General features: G+C 42.5%; 2 protein-coding genes and 1 long non-coding RNA gene across 5 annotated transcripts; 1 reads left to right on the top strand and 2 right to left on the bottom strand.

The window, feature by feature from the left end:
- Positions 1-222: 222 nt before the first annotated feature.
- FBXO5 (F-box protein 5) lies at positions 223-6,897 on the bottom strand. 2 transcript variants are annotated; one of them, XM_082215309.1, is made up of 5 exons: positions 6,620-6,897; positions 4,196-4,891; positions 3,335-3,425; positions 1,522-1,695; positions 223-1,198 (listed from the first exon to the last, which is right to left on the bottom strand). In XM_082215309.1, the coding sequence occupies exons 2-5, from the start codon at positions 4,849-4,851 to the stop codon at positions 947-949; spliced, it is 1,173 nt and encodes a 390-aa protein (XP_082071435.1). In that variant the 5' UTR covers positions 4,852-4,891; positions 6,620-6,897; the 3' UTR covers positions 223-946. The 2 variants fall into 2 exon arrangements, with proteins under 2 accessions (XP_082071435.1, XP_082071436.1); XM_082215310.1 differs by lacking the exon at positions 6,620-6,897 and adding an exon at positions 5,759-6,559.
- A 149-nt stretch (positions 6,898-7,046) lies between these two features.
- LOC309528130 lies at positions 7,047-15,157 on the top strand. The gene is made up of 3 exons (XR_014217550.1): positions 7,047-7,320; positions 8,402-8,463; positions 15,062-15,157. It is a non-coding gene; the product is annotated as an uncharacterized lncRNA (long non-coding RNA).
- MTRF1L (mitochondrial translation release factor 1 like) lies at positions 10,827-17,611 on the bottom strand. Of its 2 annotated transcripts, XM_082215304.1 has the most exons (8): positions 17,249-17,611; positions 16,895-16,974; positions 16,299-16,482; positions 14,991-15,154; positions 14,478-14,595; positions 12,537-12,673; positions 11,340-11,567; positions 10,827-11,257 (listed from the first exon to the last, which is right to left on the bottom strand). In XM_082215304.1, the coding sequence occupies exons 1-7, from the start codon at positions 17,577-17,579 to the stop codon at positions 11,352-11,354; spliced, it is 1,230 nt and encodes a 409-aa protein (XP_082071430.1). In that variant the 5' UTR covers positions 17,580-17,611; the 3' UTR covers positions 10,827-11,257; positions 11,340-11,351. The 2 variants fall into 2 exon arrangements, with proteins under 2 accessions (XP_082071430.1, XP_082071429.1); XM_082215303.1 differs by having other exon boundaries at positions 10,827-11,567.
- Between the last annotated feature and the right edge of the window lie 790 nt (positions 17,612-18,401).

The raw sequence follows: 18,401 nt of genomic DNA, 5'->3' as shown, positions 1-18,401 counted from the left end.
AAAATGTAGACCAGGAGTTGGGAACCTCAAGGCCAGAGGTCAAATGTGACCCTCCAAGCCTATTTGTCCCTAGTGACTCTTCATTGGGCTTGAACTGTGATGTGCACATGGCTAGCTTGACATGGTATGTGAGACTGCCTCGCCCATTGTATGGCGTTCTGTCCATGCAGGAATGTACCTGTCTCTAGTTATTTGTGTGCTGTAACAAACATAGTGCTGGTATTATTTATAAAGTTAAATTTATTTTTCAGCATAGAGACAGACAAATATTTAAGTATTTACAAGTATATAGGCAGGAGAAGCATCTTGGATTTGAAGAAAAGTAAAGGGATAACTGGCCATCAGGGTGTTTGCCCAGGAATGAAATGGGGGCTTGATAAACAGTATTATTTCAGCAGTTATGAAGACCAGAGTGGTTATTAATCCCAGTCACATCCAATGCTTTGAAAATAATTAGACAAAACTTGGTCAATAAATATTTCAAACCGCAAATACAAGGGTATTATTGCGTATTTAGCAAAAAATGCATTTCATATCCATTGTCATTCAACAGTAAAGTTCTAAAAGCTTTTGTAAGGCATGAAGTCTGAATACATTAAAACAAAAGCTTATTTCTTAAAACAAATTTATTCTACTGAACTTTCAAAACCTAATTCCACTTTCTGTCCAGATGCTACCCTCTCCATCCCCTTAAAACAAATTGAATTTAATTTTTTTTGGCGAATACCCTTTTTAAAACAGCAGGTAGGACATTTGGAATAGCAAATTCATTTTTTTAAAATTTAAAAGCATCTAACCCACTGGAAAAGTTCCAAAATACATTTATGTTTTCATTCTTTTTAAAAAATGGTTTTAAACAAGTCAGTTCTTTCTTTCATATTCACTCTTTTGGACTTCCAAATCAGGTCCCATGGTACAACAGCCACAGCCTGTCCTTCAGTTCAAATTAAAGCCTGCGTAAATTTTGTTTGCTTTTTTTGGTACCAGGAAGGGGTCCTGATTTGAAGGAGGGCTTCAAAGACTTTCCACTTGAGCAGTCCTTGGCACTATGGTAGCTGCATAAGCACTTTGTGCAAAAGTCAAAACCACAGCCTTCACGGATACATGTTGCCCTCTGCAGATGGGAATCATACTTAGCAGGTGAACCACAGTAGCTGCAGACTTTCAGGCTTTCAGTGTTTTTCAAAGTCATGGCAACCTGTTGAGCAAAATAAAATATTTTTTTAAAGGATTTTACTTTCGTAAACATCTCCCTGAATCAAAATGAAGCTCATTTAATTACACACCATGTTTTTACAGCTTGCTTGCCCTTCTAAAAAGAATTTAAGGCTTCCCCTACTTCAAATTCATTGTCAAAAGATACAGCCTGTTAAACAGTTCAATATGTTGCTCGCTTAATCTGGCTTCACAAGGTTTGTACTGTATAAGAATAACTGGCACATGATATGGGGCCATTGTACTTGAAATTATTACTAACAATGTGGCATCACCAGAAGCAACTCAGAATTAAAAGCACTTTACCTCAGAAAACTGTGTGTACCGGCTGTAGGAGGAAGAGCGCTGATTGTCCACCTTGATTCTGGATGTTTTTTTAGAGTTTTGTGCAGCTGATACTTTCTGAACGTGAGTTAACGGTTCTCGACAAAGAGCATATTCCCTTGTATCACCCTGTCTGGAGGCCTTCACGCTGTTATTCTGCCAAGAAAATAATGTTTATTACAAGACTGCGGATTAAAAAAGAAAGTAAAGTGCTAATTATCTGTTAGTATACACACACATTGGAACCTGCTTTTGTATTCAGGGAGTAAAGAAACAAAAGCAGAATAAGGATGTTTAGCTGATACTTCGGAGACGTCTTCCTTCTAGTTTCTGGCAGTATTCCTACAAAAGACAATCTACTATCTGACCAATAGATGGCTCAGCACCTTTGCCAAATTCTCAGGAATTTTCATGAATAAAAGACCCCTGGTGTATAACACGGCATTTTAACTCACAGCTTGTATCAGCCCTCCAGGTGGCATATGGCCCAATAGCCTCCAAATGTGTCTTTGGGGACCTTATTAAAAATTGAGGTATTAAAAATTAGATTAAAAATCTAATTAGATTAAAAATTAGTGTTTTTTGCTTTTGGAACTTCCAAAGAGAGCAATACAAATATGGATTGGCTGGCAGGCTACTAAATGTATGTGTAGGCCAATACCTTCCCCAAATTTATTTGCAAGACTGGAACCAGGGCTTCAAAAAAATCTATTTGATGGACTGCCTGTAGCAACAGCCACTGGCCACATTCACAATCCAATCTTGGCTTAGTAAGATGAGATATGTCTGAGGTTCATAGAAGTATAGAGTTGGAAGGGACCATCTAGTCCAACCCCCTGCAACACAGGAATCTTTTTGCCCAATGTGCATGCACCCATATACAGCACCTTTATGTAAGCATGCATGCATGACAGGAAGCCTCTACTAGTCATACATTTCTATTCCAACCGAACTGGAAACTATGGTTAATATCACCCAAACAAACCAGGTTCTGAAAACCAGCTTTTTAAGCCACCTTTTCATATTCTGACTTGTTTAGAAGCCATTTTCTCCTGGTTTGGACATAATGTGAAATTAGTTAATTGTTGCTTCCTAGATTGTATGTTTGCAAAGCGCTGTGTGTGGTTGTATGAAGTTTCGGAATATCTCAGATGATTAAAACAAGATTTGATTGTACAGGCATTGCCACTGGCAATCTAGCATATAGACTCCTGGCATGCTTTGCTGCTTGCACAATTAGCGGGGCAAAACAGCTGCATGCAAAGCTGACCAAGGCCCAGCCCTTACTCTTGAGCCTTGCCACATATATTAATCAGGCCCTACCAAGTTATCTGCCACAAATAAAAGCAGGCTAACAAATCCAGCCAAAACTTGCGGGCCTGAGAAAATGAGCAAGTTACCTTTACAGGAGGGGTGTATATACCTTTTCAGCCCAATGGCCAACATGTCAGTGGTGGGTGGGGCCAGAGGCAAAATTGGGTGGAGCAACAAATCCAAATTGTGCCTTTGTACAGTAGACTAGTTCCTATGCATGTACCTCTCTACCCTCATAGAAGGAAGAGGCATCATCAGAATTCATGGAGGCATTTCAGCCATGCATGAAGACTTGGGAGTACAAAGGAGAGCCTGTGAGGTGTGTGCCCTGGACCAGACAGAGCCTGAGGTTCTCTACCTCTGCTTTTTAGCTTGTGTTAGCAACCAGAGGCTTGCAACAGAAATAATAGAACCCCCTGCCCCAGTTCCTAGATGTGTAGGTGCTTCAATAATAAAAACAGTAGAAAGTAGAGATTCTTACCAAAGTCAATTTCAGTGCTTTGTTATACATCTGGAAAGCCCACTTGTCATCTTGTAGAATTTTTTTCCACGTAGTGCTCACTTTAGCCACACTGTTGTGAAAAAACCCATCAGTTATATTCAGAAAATAAGATCAAATCCCGTTGCTTAAGCAAGTAAACAATTCTACCTACAGATATCTTCAAGGCACCATTTATAAACCTGTTCATTATTATAAATCTATAGGCAACCTCAGTGCAGAGCTGTACATTCATCTCCCTCCTAAGCCCTTTTAGAAAGGACGTGCACGTTTCAGAAGTGTCCACTCTAAGCTTAGCACAGCATAGGAGTTGGACAGGTTCATATTCTATTTTGAATAGTTCGAAATGAAATAAAGGAAAGCAGAAATGAAAAATGATAAAGGGTTCTAACATCTACAAATATAAAATTGTTTTCCCTACCAATGCCTTAACAAATTAAATTGAATGGGTAACATCCAATGTCATGTGAACAGACTTCCCCTTCCTCGCCTCATATGCTCAGAGGGTCTTCCAATCCTCCAGAGTATATTTTGGAGTTTGGTGCAACTGCAAAGGTGAATAGAAAGAGGAATCCTGTTGCATAACCAACAGGTCTCTTCTGCTGATTGGATGTCACCCAATGAAGGTCATTCTGAGATATTAATATTTATTGCCAGAGCACTGGGAACAGACAGTAAAAGAGAATATTTACACAATACTTCACATGGGTATGCTAGCTGACACATAAGTTATGTCTTCATGTAGTATTCGTCCATGAGGAAAATTAGTGCACTAAAAATGGTCTCTTAAGCTTGACCTTATAATTCAGCTTAATGTACAAACACCATATTAAATGAACTCACTTTATCAAGTCCATATAGCTGAGATGTTTTAAGATACTTGCTAGTAGATGACTGAACTTTCCATGGAACAGCTCACCAAGAATGTCTAATTTATCTAGTCCCATTTTTTTGCCAATTAGATTCCTAAATTCCATGTTTTGCTTGGAAACAATCTTATCTAAGACAAGAGCCCATGCCTTTGGATTTCTTCTACTAGTTTTTTTCAAAGTTGAGCAGACAAGTTCTTCAAAATGGAGGACTGGAAGCAAATTTTTTCTTTGATTAAGATGGTGATTTGGTGTATTATTAATGTTTCCTGCCAAAGGCATGCTATCATCGTGGACAGTAGATTCGTGCCGATTGCCCAACAAAGAGGAATACCCACTGTCCTCATTTCCATTGTCCATTTCACTGACACTCTGAACATGCCTCCACAATATTTCTTGGTTTTCTTTGTTGTTATGTACAGGTTCCTCGCCACTTTGGATGCTGACACTCTTGGGACTTCCATTGTGCAGGTCACTGTAGAAAACCTTCTGATAGTCTTTACTGCAGTCTTTACAAAAGTCTTTATCATAATTAGCAATACAGAGCTCTTCTGATCTTTTCTCTGTTCCACCTGGTTTTAATGGTGAATGTCCACAGTGAACATAGTAACAATTAACATCACGTTTCATTTTCAAAGTGGTTTGTTTTTAAATATTTTCAGAATTGTATCTAAAACAAAAATAAAAAGACATTAGCCTTAAAATTATTTCAGAAGACAATTTGGAAGCATTGTTGAATGGCTGTTCATTTGTTTTAAAACATTTAATTCAACACTTTCATGTTAATATAAAATTACGCTGCAGAAATATAGGGCTTTTTATACATGTGATTATTTCTTACTGTTTATAGACAGCTCGCTTTAATACAAATGAACAAAATAACATACAAAACACATTTTACAAGGCATTTTACCTCTAGTGAAGATGAGGATAAACTGCCAAACCAAAAATTATTTACTCTGCATAGACATATTGTATGCCAGGTATGGAACAACTTGGAAAGCTATAAAAGGAGGGGTACAAAATGGCAGACCAGGCTAGATGGTCCTGAACTGGCATGTTTGTCCAATTCCCTGCTGTACAGTTAAAGCATTATCAGTGAGATTTCCAGCTGGGTCCTGGGGAAATAATGGATCTACTTTCTGAAGGATTATTAGGGGTTTCCCCTTCATTCAGAATGCTGCTAGGGAAAGGTCAGGAGAAATACGGCAGCCTTTCTCCAAGGCGAGGCAGTCATGGAACCTAGTGGTGGCTAAAAAAAATACAGCTATGGTGCATTAAGCACACCGCCAGTCCTTTTCTCAAGCACCCCACTCAACAGTGAGGTACAGTTTGTAATGTGAAGGGGGTGGGGAAATCCAAATGCTGTTTTGGGCATTACACCCTAAAAGGCAGTATATATGCTGTGGGGGGAAATATATTCAGATGTGAGGGACTCGCACTGCCGTCCCCAAAGGATCAATGAGGAAAAGCCCCCCACCCCCAATATCAAGGTGAGTGGCAGTTTCTGTCTATCGGGCCTCACCCACCGACCCACCCCTATTCGTTGGTTAGAGCAGTCCAAAATCGCTGTTATTTCTCCTCAGCCCGCTGCCATCTCTGAGGGGTTGGGGAGGCGCCTTCTCAAGGAGCGCGGGAGATGGGAGAATGGACATGGGAGGCCCGCCCTGCCTGGTTTTCCCCTTAATAAATGTATGTCTTTCTCGGGGGGGGGGGGAGATATTAAGTCGCACCTCCGACCCCCCCCTCCAATTCAAGGCTCGAGCACGCGCTTAATGGCTGCTCCCACCCTGGCGGGCTCCAGATTACAGAAGCGAGGGAGGCGCAAACTCGCCCGCGCCCTGCAGAAATGGTGCCCACCAGGCCTCCCAGGGCAAGGAAAATAAGAGGTTGCGGGGCGAGGTGGAGAAAAGGATCTCGGGTGGGTAGAAGAGACCATTCAGTGTTTTTTCAAGGGCTCCCCAATCCATACCCCACGTGCGCTGTAAGGCACAATTTGGGGTGGGGGGAGGCGGTTGACTGGGGTGGGGAGAAACCCATCTCTGGAGCAGATCGAGGGATAATAAACGAGTTCAGTAAACGGAGAAGAGCTAAGGGGGTAAAGGGGATCATCATTTCCCGCACTTTAAAGGAGCTCCCCGTCCACTACGCGGGAGAGCGACTCAGGGCTTCTCCCGCCGGCGGGACTCCTTTCCAGCGTCAGTTCCCTTTTATTGGGGAGAAGAGGGGAAATATGGACTTTTTCAGCCCATCCATACCAAGCTGGATCCTAATCCCTTCCCATCCATTGCTATCAGGCGTTCTTGGGGGGATTTGAGCCCCCCACATCGCCCCCTCCCCAAAGAGGGCATTGCAGCCTTGCAGGCGCCTCTTTCATCCCTGCTTCCCTCCCCTGTACCTGGAACGGAGGAGTCGATGCACTTCTATGTTTTCCTTCCCTTTTCTTCTTCCTCCGTCCTTTTCCCTAACGGGGCTCTTCCTCGGCGCTGCTTCCCCAGCCGCCACTAGCCCGCTTGCCTGCTCTGGGCGGAATTTCTTTGCCGGGTACTTTTAAAAACTTTGAATCTGGTATCCAAAACTAGAGGAGCCAATGGAGAGCCGCCGCCGAAACTCGGCAGCCAATACGGGGAAAGGGAGAGGCGGAGGCCAATGCCCGCTCGCGAGAGGCGGAGCTGCCGTTGGGGGTGGTTTTCCCTCTCTCTCTCTCGCCTGACAAGAGGTTTTAAAGGCTGAGGGCGCGAGCCTCTGCTACTCGGGGCCCTGAGGTGGCGGGGCGGGGAAAAGGCGTGCCCATCCCTCGCGCGCGCTGTCTCTCTCGAGCTTTGGAAGGAGCGCGGGAGAGGCTGTGGCGCCTGCCCACGATTTCGAAAGAGCTCGCGCTCTCCTTCCCCGGGCCGTTCTATTGGTCAGAGTCTGGCGCCCAGCCCCGGGCTCCTGCGCGTTCAGGAGACACCATTCGGGCCTGGCGGGCTCTCCGCCTCTTCAGACCTCTTGCCACGATAGTATTAGGATAACTGAGGAGGAGGAGGAGACACGTAACACTGTACCGCCTCTTAGACATGTTCCATCTCCCCCGGCCCACGGTTTTTAATATAACAGGTACAGGAAACTGGTATATAATTAAGTCTCCTTCTTAAAACTAGAGCTTTCGCAATTCTGAGTATGATTAACTTGGCAGCAATTTCCTAAATTAATTGGGTTCTTATAACACAGGCAAGAAACAGGGACCGGAAACTGACATGGGAGTACAGTATTTCCTTCTACGATACCTGGTTTTTTGGGGGGCCGGGGGCGGGCTGGAGTGGATTGGCTTGGTTTAAGGAAGGAGGCAGATTTCATTGTTCAGCTTCTCAGGTATTTTATTTTATAAAGCCTACTAGTTTTAAACCCTGCTGCTGCAAACAAATCCTAAAGCTAAACCTTTTCACAGAATTAGGCTGTAGCTTTAAGTCTAAGTAAGTTTGGAATTAAAGCCACAGCTTGCTCCAATATAAGGGTAAAGGGACCCCTGACCATTAGGTCCAGTCGTGGCCGACTCTGGGGTTGCGGCACTCATCTCGCTTTATTGGCCGAGGGAGCCAGTGTACAGCTTCCAGGTCATGTGGCCAGCATGACTAAGCTGCTTATGGCGAACCAGAGCAGCGCACGGAAATGCCGTTTACCTTCCCACCGAAGCAGTACCTATTTATCTACTTGCATTCTGACGTGCTTTCGAACTTCTAGGTTGGCAGGAGCAGGGGCCGAGCAACGGGAGCTCACCCCGTCGCAGGGATTTGAACCGCCGACCTTCTGATCGGCAAGTCCTAGGCTCTGTGGTTTAAGCCACAGCACCACCCACGTCCCAATATATTCATCCTTAAAAAGCACGCTCGTAACAGTAATGACTGTACTTTGTTGGCCTCCTACACCTCCACACATGAAAGCGTGGAATTGTAGAGTTGGGACTATGAGGGTCATCTAGTCCAACCCCCTGCACTGCAGAGGGTTTTCCTGTAAACAAGCCTTGGGCTATTATCTTTAATTGTAAGTTTGCATGTATTCAGGAGGAGAAGCAGATATAAGCTGCAAGTATGGGAGTATATTCTATTCTGATACTCTAATGGTGCAATCATGTCTTGCTGCAGTGGTCTTGGACAATGAAGCCCAATATTTAGTTTAATCTCTCTTGAAACTTCCCCAGCTACCTGATGGAAATTGCTCCCATTTCTGAATCAAGGACAGCTTGGTGAAGCCTTATCAAAGGTATAAACATTATGAAATTGCATTACAATTAATTTTGTTATTACCATTATTCTACAATAATAGAATTATAGAATAATATAATACAATAATTCTACAATAGTAGAATTGGACAAATTATGCTAGTAGACCTCAGTTTAAAGATGCAGAATGTAATAAGATTCCTTCTGCCATGTCTACGCCATTTTCCACTGGTTTTCGTGATAGTTGAATGCACCAAGGCTCTTTCCAGGTCATCAGTTTGCAGCAGTTTTATGTTTGTGCAAAAGATATTAATACATTCCCACAGCTATCAAGAGTGTTAACTGTGTGGGACTAGGAATGTACCATTACCCTATCTTCCACCCCCTCCCCAAACACATCAGTTACAAAAGCAGCATGGAAGTGCATGAGAGGCACTGGGTACAATCCTAGATAGATGCACTAAGTAATAATTGTGACAGCTATACTTTCCTATCCAACTCTTAGAAGACCAGCTCTTAACAATTTATTAGCTTGTTCATAGAGCCTCAAAGCTATCCATAGATTCATTCAACAAATAATGTATCATGAATAAACACATAACACTTCATGCCTCTGAAGTGTTTATGCAGATCTTTACATATAAATAGCGAACACTAACGCATTACCTTTGCCTCCAGCTACAAAGCTATCAGCGTTGAATAAAAATCAATGTAATACTTTGTTTTTTAAAAAAACAAACAGGGTTAGCAAGAAATACTGGCCCTTCGATAAGGCTGTCTGCTACACTGGAGTAGGGTATGATAGATAGTATGGATCTTTCTGCCACAAATTTTAGTATCAAAAGAATACATTATTTCCCCTCTATGTCTAAGCATAAAGCAGCATCTATAGAATACTTGTGCAGAGATAAGAGTCCTATGCATAAGTCCCATTGAGTTCCATAAGACTTACTCCCAGGTAAATGTGAATGGGATTGATTCTAAAATTGATCTTAAACACAGTTACAAGAAAGCAACATTTTATTGAATTCAGAGAGACTTGCTTTTGGATAATTGTGTTTAGGATCACACTCTAAATATGCAGCATATTTGTTGAGATTCTCCTAAGTAAAAATGTTAATATCACATTTAAATGTTTTTATGATCATTAAAGAGCCAAGGCATCTTTCAGCAATACACAAGCTAATATTCCAACAAAGAACAATAAAAATACTTGGAAAATCTTTTACAGCAAATCAGCATATGAAATAAAATACTACGAAGTTGTTTTTCCAGAAGCAAATGCACTTCATATTTTAAGAATTTATGATTTAAACCTAACAAAAACTTGTGCTTTTGAGATAGGCACAGTCCTCCCTGAAATTCATTTTACTATAGCATGATAGTGGCTTCACTGCAGAAATGCTTTCTCAGCTTTTAGGACATTCAGGTAGAAATTATCTTAAATCAAGTAGTTTTAACTACCCTCACTTAATACAGCAACGTAAGTTTAAACTTGGGTAATCTATCCTTTATTTTCGCCACTTGTAGACCCATAATTTTGTTGTGGCCTATAGGTGAAACAAATTAAGATTACCGTTTCACATCCATCATCTCATGTTCTCCTAAATTGTAAAATATCTTTTGACATAATCTCATTATCCCATGTTGAGAAATTATCACTACAGATATCAGTTTTGTTTATGCCTTTTTAAAGGAAACAAATCCTTATATATAGGTGCTTCTTTCCTTGAAACAGGTGAGGCAGATGCTTCAACTTGCCTCTTTCAAGCATAAACGCTCCAGTTATTTAGTTGTAGTGATGCAACAGGTAGACGTAGACAGGAAAGAAATATGGCAATTAGATTTAGGGTAGGTTTTCATCTTTTCTCAGTGATTAGAAATAAATCTTATCACTGAGAACAGCCCTACGAAAGGTAAGGAGAAAGAGCTTACTAGAGCTTACTGCCCCAACAAAGAAAGACCAGGACTCTACCCTGCCTTTGATGTAATCATGCCAAGTGATAGAATTAGCTGTCTTGAGGGCAAGGGGTCAGGCTCTTCCACTGGATTTAATTGTTACAAACTGCCTTCAGGGCAGGGCAGTAAGGAAGGCAGCCCAACAGAAAGGTAGGGCATCTTTGAATCCTTCTGCCTTTGTGCTGTAAGCCATGGTTCTTGAATCTTATGAATAAAAACAAGCCACCTATAACAGGGGTAGGATACGGCCCATTCACCTTCTCAATCCAGCCCGCAGATGGTCCGGGAATCAGCGTGTTTTTACATGAGTAGAATGTGTCCTTTTATTTCAAATGCATCTCTGGGTGATTTGTGGGGCATAGGAATTTGTTCATTTCGCCCCTCCCAGAATATAGTCCGGCCCACCACATGGTCTGAGGGACAAAGGATTCAACACAAGTAGGCTCAGATTTTAAAGAAGTTTCATTTAACATAACAGAGGGGCAACCAGCAAAAGCCCAATCCTCTGACTTGCTATGGCACCACAGCTGTTAGAATCTTATGTATAATTTTCTAACAATGTCACAATAAATAAATTCAAATTTACATGTGGTGACAAATCCAAGTGCCACTGAAAACAATAGAATTTCTTCCAGGTTTTTGATTAAGGTATCAACATTGTAATAACTTAAAACATCATGTTAGCTTTCTTATTGCACTGAATGATTTTCGCTGTAAAAAAGCTATTCATTGACAGTGTGTTCTCAATTTCTTTCCCACCTCTGAAGAGTACAGCACCAGCATCCATTCAAAAATCTGTCTCAAGTGTCAATTTGCTTAGCACCATCATAGCTGTCTGCTTCAAGAAGCAATTTGAGAATAATGCTAACTTCACCCTTTTTCACAGAAAGAGAGGTTTCAATGTTAGGTAGGTCCAAAGCTAGCAGATGCAGGAAGCTAGTTGGTTGCATTCTGTACCTGTGGGGCAGATCATCTCAGCCTGGTTGGATCACTTTCAGAAATAACTTCCAATACAGTCTCATAATCAGCATATTCTCTTAGGGACTTTATCATGTCATCTAGCAGTTCCTCCCCCAACATGAACCTTTCAATGTCATGCACTGATCTGCTTATTCTGTGATCAGTAACACGATCCTGGGGAAAGTTGTAGGTTCTGATTTTCTCCGACCTTCCTCTGGACCCAGTCTAATCAGAAAAAGAAAAATTTGATCAGGGTTTTTTATATATATACCTAATCCTTTGCAGAGTTAACATAACAAAAAAGACCCAGAAGATAAGCCCTCACCCTGAATAGCTTACGCTCTAAATTTCTTGAGCAAAATAACTAAATGTAGTGTAACAGGAGAGGCTTATAGCTCTCTCCATTATGCTTACACCTAAAAAGCAACTACTGTAAGTAGGAGAAACAGAACATGTGTACTGCATCTCTTATAACATTTCCTGCTTCTGACAAATTGAGGCATCACCTCTCTCAGCCAGTCAAACTTTTAAAGGGAACAGGAGGGAGAGCAGATGCACTTGGAGGTGCCTTGGGCTCTCAGAGACACCTTGCCAGAATATGAAGAAAACAAGAGCATGCTGTATCTAGTTCCTTGGCGACTAACTGGGTTATTGTGCCATGAACAAGAGCTCAGATACATGCATGGATTGGACTGAAAACATATTAGAGATGCAAATGTATAGGAAAACACTATAGGAAACTTATTTTCCCTGCACAAATACACTAACTACTATACCACACCTTCTCTGCCGAAGGTGCTACCAGAAGAACTGTGAGGGCAGTTTCCTCGCCTTCTGAGCACAGCTATAAAAGTCGGGGTGCACACTAATAAGTACTGTCATTAGTTTCAGGGATACACTTAAGGGTATTAACAGACATGCTGGTAAGCTTTATGCTCACTTTATTTTATTTTAAGTGAGGTGTTAATTGTTAAATTACTCTACTTCACTGTGCTGTTTAAGAAACCTATTTTTTCTCCACCACACAATGCCTATTAAAATTCCAAGCTTCATGCTGTAGATTTCTTCTTTGCGCCCTTCAGCCCAATTATATAATCAGCTCATGCCTTCTTGTCATGTTTGATGTATGCACTTGTCCCAGTAGAACTTAAACTCAAGTTTCCAGGCACTGATGAAGAGTAAATTAAACATTACCTGAATCTTTCTAGCAATTTCTGTTTTTCTGGTTTCTTCTTCAAGTTTGATACTGTATAGCTTGGCACGAAGGATCTTCATAGCCTTTTCTTTATTTTTTATTTGAGATCTTTCCTGCTGACACTCAGACACAACACCTGCAGCAGCAAGAAAAATGATGTCAGTCAAAAACAAAACAAAGAGTGCTAAGGGAAGGATGAAGGCCAACTTTCAAGGAGCACAGTGAGATCTGACAAGCAATTTAAGTTACACAACTGCTAGTTTCTGAACTCAGGGCTTGGGGAAGTATATGCTACTGTAATGGCAGCAGTGTGAAGCCTGGTGATTACCAAGATAGCAAAACGAAAGCAATAAGCTCCAGTGGGAACAGAGCACTGTTCCTAGGGCCCATCATCCCCGACTACGCGAAAAGAACTGGAATCCAAAAGGATCTGGATACTCAAAGGTTAGTCAACCCTGCACTAGAAGCAGGACGTCTGGTAGGCATTTAGCCCCAAACAGAAAAAAAACAAAATACATTGCTATGCTATGTTGCAATTTAAGCAGAAAAGAGGGAAGGCACTGAGGACTGGAAAAGAAAAATAGGAAAAGCCAAATATTAAGTAGATTTGTAAGAAAGGAAGGACCTTGCTGTGATTATGCTCTACTACTGGTAGGTTATTCAGAAGGTACACTGTCTGTTACAAATAGCATCAAAAGAGGTTAAATGTGGAAACACAAACCCTTTGCGCTGTTAACTATAACTAATTCCCACATACTCCAGGAATTCAAATACTATCTGCAGAATTCACACTTATGGTTGGTAAAAACTGTAGTTCAAAGTGAAAATTCATGTAGAGGCCACTGATAATCATAGCTTTTAAAAAAATAGATTAAGGTATCACTGAATTCACAGGTTAACGCCACATTTATTTCCTGTACATGCAAAAGTCTTGAATATGAATGGAAAAATTATGTATTTGTGGATGTGTTAGTCACCCAAATATACTTGTTGGAGAAGCAGTACTGGTGGCAATCCTAGGTTTTCTGACATGTATATATGAAGTTGCCTTACAATGAGTGTCACTCAGTTAGAAAGACGCAACACCTCCCCATTCCATGAATCTCCCTGGCACAAAGCTAACTTGCTCAACGTCTGTTTTTTTAACACCTTATATAATTAAGGTGTTCTCAGAGCTTTCTCTAGGGTAGTGATCCCTGGTGGGTAATGCAAAGTCAAGACTAGCTTCTTGCTTCTCTACATTATGCTGCATGGGTTGGTCAGCAGGTGGCTTCTTCCATGGGTCAGCATCTCTGGGCCAAACACCTTCATCTAGCAGTGGTAATGTGTGCAGGCTTTTTGTGATCTCTGCATTCCGCATGCCATTTGCTTCTCTCTGGTGGCTTGTCCAGTTCTCATTTTAAGGGCATTGCTGCCTACGTCCATGCTTTTTCCACTGTCTCCCTCTCACACACCACCTGCTTCCCACCTACACACTATTAACTACTTCCTGCCCACCTCTCCGTCTCCTTAGGTTCTTGTATCCTCTTGTTTCCTCCACCTCACCCCATGCTCAGGTTCTTGGTTTATTTTCCAGCCACCAGCCCTCTGTGTCTCTGCCCCTCACTTCCAGTTAATTCCACCCCACCATTTCTACCAGTCTTCTAGCCTGTCTGCAGCTTCCTAGCACCTGTGTATTATGTCCTTGGCAAGCACAGAGGTCTGCAGCCACTCAGAGGTGGCCCAACAATGGCAGTAAGAAGGGGAGAGCAACAGTGACCCCTGACACTGAATGAGACCACTCAGTCCATCGACTCTGACTGGCAGCAGTATCCACACTGACTCCTGGAATCTTCTGCCTACATAGCATTTGTACTGCTACTAAGCCATGCTCATTGTTTATGTAAATCATAATATGCAGAAACAGATTTCACCAAGGTAGAAAGAAAGTTCTAATGTACCTGTGGGAATATGGACTATTCTTACAGCGCTATCAGTTTTATTTACATGCTGACCACCAGCTCCACTGGCTCGTTTAGTTTCAATACGCAAGTCTTTAGGATTAATTGTCAAATTTATCTGCAATGTGAAAGAGACACATTCAACTTATGCTTTGTAAATGAACGGCAGATAATTCGATTTACAAATCATTCTTATTTAAAATGACAAAGCAAGTTTTTCACTGACACCTGGGCCACCCACCACCCTTTAAAACACTCTTCCGAAACAATAAGCTGCCTTCTGCAGAGAACTATGTATACCACCTAGAGCTCCTTGGCAGAAAGGTGGATTATAAATGAAATAATCAAGTAATAAAATCAATAATTATTCTGAGCATAGTAAGTCTACATAAAATAGCATATCTGAAAGCAGAATATTTGAGCACCTACTCAGAATCATAGAATTGTAGCGTTGAAAAGGGACCTTAGCGTCATCTAGTCCTGCAACTCTGCAACTGTGTAACTGTATCATACCTCATCTGGTTGTGGTAAAATTGCTACAGTCATTGTGCTGGTGTGAATGCGTCCTTGCTTTTCTGTCTTAGGCACTCTCTGGACACGATGTACACCCCCTTCAAACTTCATCTGTTTATACGTGTCAAGGCCTCCTATAACAGCAGATGCATGTCTCAAACCACCTTCAATAAAAATAAAAATGCACTGTAACTGTATAGTACAATCCATTTGGAAAAGTTGACTGAAGGATTTATATTGTGACTGATTAATTTAAGCTTACAACCAGAGTTTGTATTTTGTTCTTAATTTTTGCCCCGTTCCTAGAAAGTTTATAAATAACCGGATATACTGATAGCAAACTTGTGTGTTGTTGAGTTAAAGGGGGTATCGCCATGCTAAGGAGAACCCTAAGGTTGGCAGAAGTAGAAAAATTCATCAGCATAAAGAACCTAAGACGCCCACCACCCACCCCACTTCACCCTCAAATAAAGCCAAACCATTAAGGACTGAACATGAACAGCAGCCAGAGAATGCTGAGTGTCTGTTGGAGTAGTAAAGGCAGAAAACCAGCAGAAGAAAAGGAATGGAACATCCTGAAAGAAAGAACTGGCTGGAACACCAAATAGGAGCATTCCACACCACAGTATTTTGTTGGGGGTCCCACTCATGTATATTATTGCTTTTACACTGATTAAGTTCAGACAGTCATCTCTGATCTTATTAACCAGACATATGTTCATGCCCATGGTTTGTGCCTTTGCCTGCACATACAGCCCCTAAACGCCACAACGATCAAACCAGGAAGTTTCCAATTAATCACAGTTTTCTGCCTCCAACACTCTTCCGGTCCATATCTTTGGTCCATTACTTAGTGCAATCAGCTGTGGAAAGGCCTATCATAGCCAACCTATGAAAATACTCATTAATTCATATAATATTCCTATAAACTAGGTAATTATTATAACAACATATAGTAGGGTAAGGAACTGGCCCTCCAGTTGTTGTTGGATCTAACTGGATGTAATTGTTGGATGCAATTTCTTCAGCAGAGTATTCTAAGAGGGTTACTGAAGGCAGCTTCACACTGTTTTTATGCTACTATTTTCATTTTACTCATGTGGTTATCATACACGAGAGTGCATGCATCTTTAAACACTAGGTGCATACTGGGCAAACCTCTACAAGATTCCTAGACATGTTTGCTGGATTTCAATGATATATAACCATTCATACTGCAGCACTCGTATTTAGCAGCAGAAAAAATAAGATGTCCCCTGCAGCAATGTAATGTGTAGGGTGACAGCGGTATATGCACTGGTTACTTACCTATGTCACTAGAAGCATATTCCAGAACTTCAAAATTCCACTTTTTATATGCAGCATACTGTTGATACATATCAAACATCTCTGCTGTGAACAGCATTGCTTCCTGCCCTCCAACTCCAGCAGTCACTTCCATGATGAGATCACTTCTATCTGTTTCTTCTGAAGGAATCAAAAGCAATACAATCTGTAACGAAAAAGGGATGCCTTTCTACCCAAATAAAATCTTCAGCCAATAGTATCCGATCACATACCTTGCTGGAAAACATGCAATAAGAACAATAATCAATATATATATATACAGTTGTACCTTGGTTCTCGAACAGAATGCGTTTGAGAAATCTGTTCGACTCCCAAAACCGTTAGAAAACCAAGGCGCGGCTTCCGATTGGCTGCAGAAACCAGAAGGACATTCGGCTTCCAAAAAGCGTTAGAAAAGTCACTTCTGGTTTTCTATCGTTCGGGAGCCGAAATGTAACCAGTTCCATGCGTTCAGCAATATGAAAATAATACTGCATATCATATTCCACTCTGGAATTATTCCCACAATGAAAAGCAATATTTTAGATAAAATGAATAAAAAAAAGGAAGCAATGTACCTGGTGTTTCAATTCTGCTATCTCTTCCTGATAGGAAACAGCTTCTTTTTCCGCCAGCTTCCGCAAATCTTCATGTTCATCTAGAATACAGCTATTGTTAGCAAATAATGCCTGTAACGATAATACAACTAAAATACCCGGCCCCTGTATAAGAATTTCAATGCACTAAATGCAAGTACTAATAGCGTTACATGACGGCGAGATGGGATGGTCCCTGCAGGAGAGAACCACGCCCGGGAAGACTCGCCTCTCTCCCTCTGGTGCAGGCGGTGTGGCAGCCACCACTGAAGCTGCGGCTTAGGGCAACGAGCGCCAAGCGGGCTGTGGCTACGGAGTTTGCCGAGGCGGCCTCACCTTCCTGCGCCAGGCGCTCCGTGTCGCGCAGCTCCTGCTCCTTCTCCCGCAGGAGGCGAATCCGCGCTGCCAGGTCCGGCCAGGAAGCCCCGCGAAGCAGCCCCGGCTCCTGCTGCTGCCGCTCCAGAAAGCGCTGCAGCGCCGGCAGCTCGAACAGCTCGCGCAAGCCAGCCTGGCTGCTGGAGGAGCGCCGAGGTGCCGTCGTCTCCCACCGCCCCGGCGCGAGGGCAACGGCGAGCGGCGAAGAAGACGAGGCGCGCGACCTCCACCTCCGCTGCTGCTGCTGCTGCAGCCGCCGCCACAACAGACTGCACCCCACACTCCGCCACATGCCGACGGCAAACCACGCCCTCCCTTGCCCGGAAAGTTTCCGCTTCCGGTCACGAGGCCGGCAACTTCCGGAAACGAAGGAACCGGCCCCGCGTCCAGCATAGAGATAAAACAAGAATGGTTAATGCGAACCGCCTTCACTTCGGGTTCACATTTGGACGGCGTTCTATGCCGGGTAGGAACCGCGTTGGCAAATCACGGAAGCGCTTCATTCCCGAGTCTCTTTAAGACCATGGCCAGGGAATACCCGGGTTCCAGTCCACACGTACACGCACACACCGGATACGAGGCTCACTGAGTGGGCTTGTGCAGTCACTCAGCCGAGCCTACATGGCAGGTTGTTGTGAGGATAAGGGGGGAGTGGGAATTGCAAGAGCCGCGCGTGCTGCCCCGAGCTCTACGGAGAAAAGGCGGGAGATAGAGGTAGGGGGGTAATAATGCGTGGGCTTCTTTTGCTGGTACGGGTTGTCATGTGTTCAGTTGGGCACTGTCGTGCAGGGCTTGTATTGCTAGTTCCCATTCACTGAAACGGCAGCAAAATCCGGAAAAAGCCGAAAAGATGCAACTCCCGACGGGAGGAAGGAGTCAAACGTTTCTATAAACATCATGAAATGAAACATTAGAGAGCGGTAACCCAACCAGAATGGTTGCCTCCCGGTTTCTGGGCAATTAATTGAAAGGTGCTGGGATGACTGACAAACACAGGTGTTTGTTTACCTGTGTTGGTTGTCAATTTTTCATTATTATTATTATTATTATTATTATTATTGAAACACCAGTTTAACGGCATACTAAACAGCAGGTTAAAAAGTGTGTGTTGCAC

The sequence above is a fragment of the Podarcis vaucheri genome (assembly GCF_965113315.1).
Source record: "Podarcis vaucheri genome assembly, chromosome: 3".
In the NCBI taxonomy this organism is placed as follows: Eukaryota; Metazoa; Chordata; class Lepidosauria; order Squamata; family Lacertidae; genus Podarcis; species Podarcis vaucheri.
This window is presented reverse-complemented; position numbering and strand designations above follow the sequence as displayed.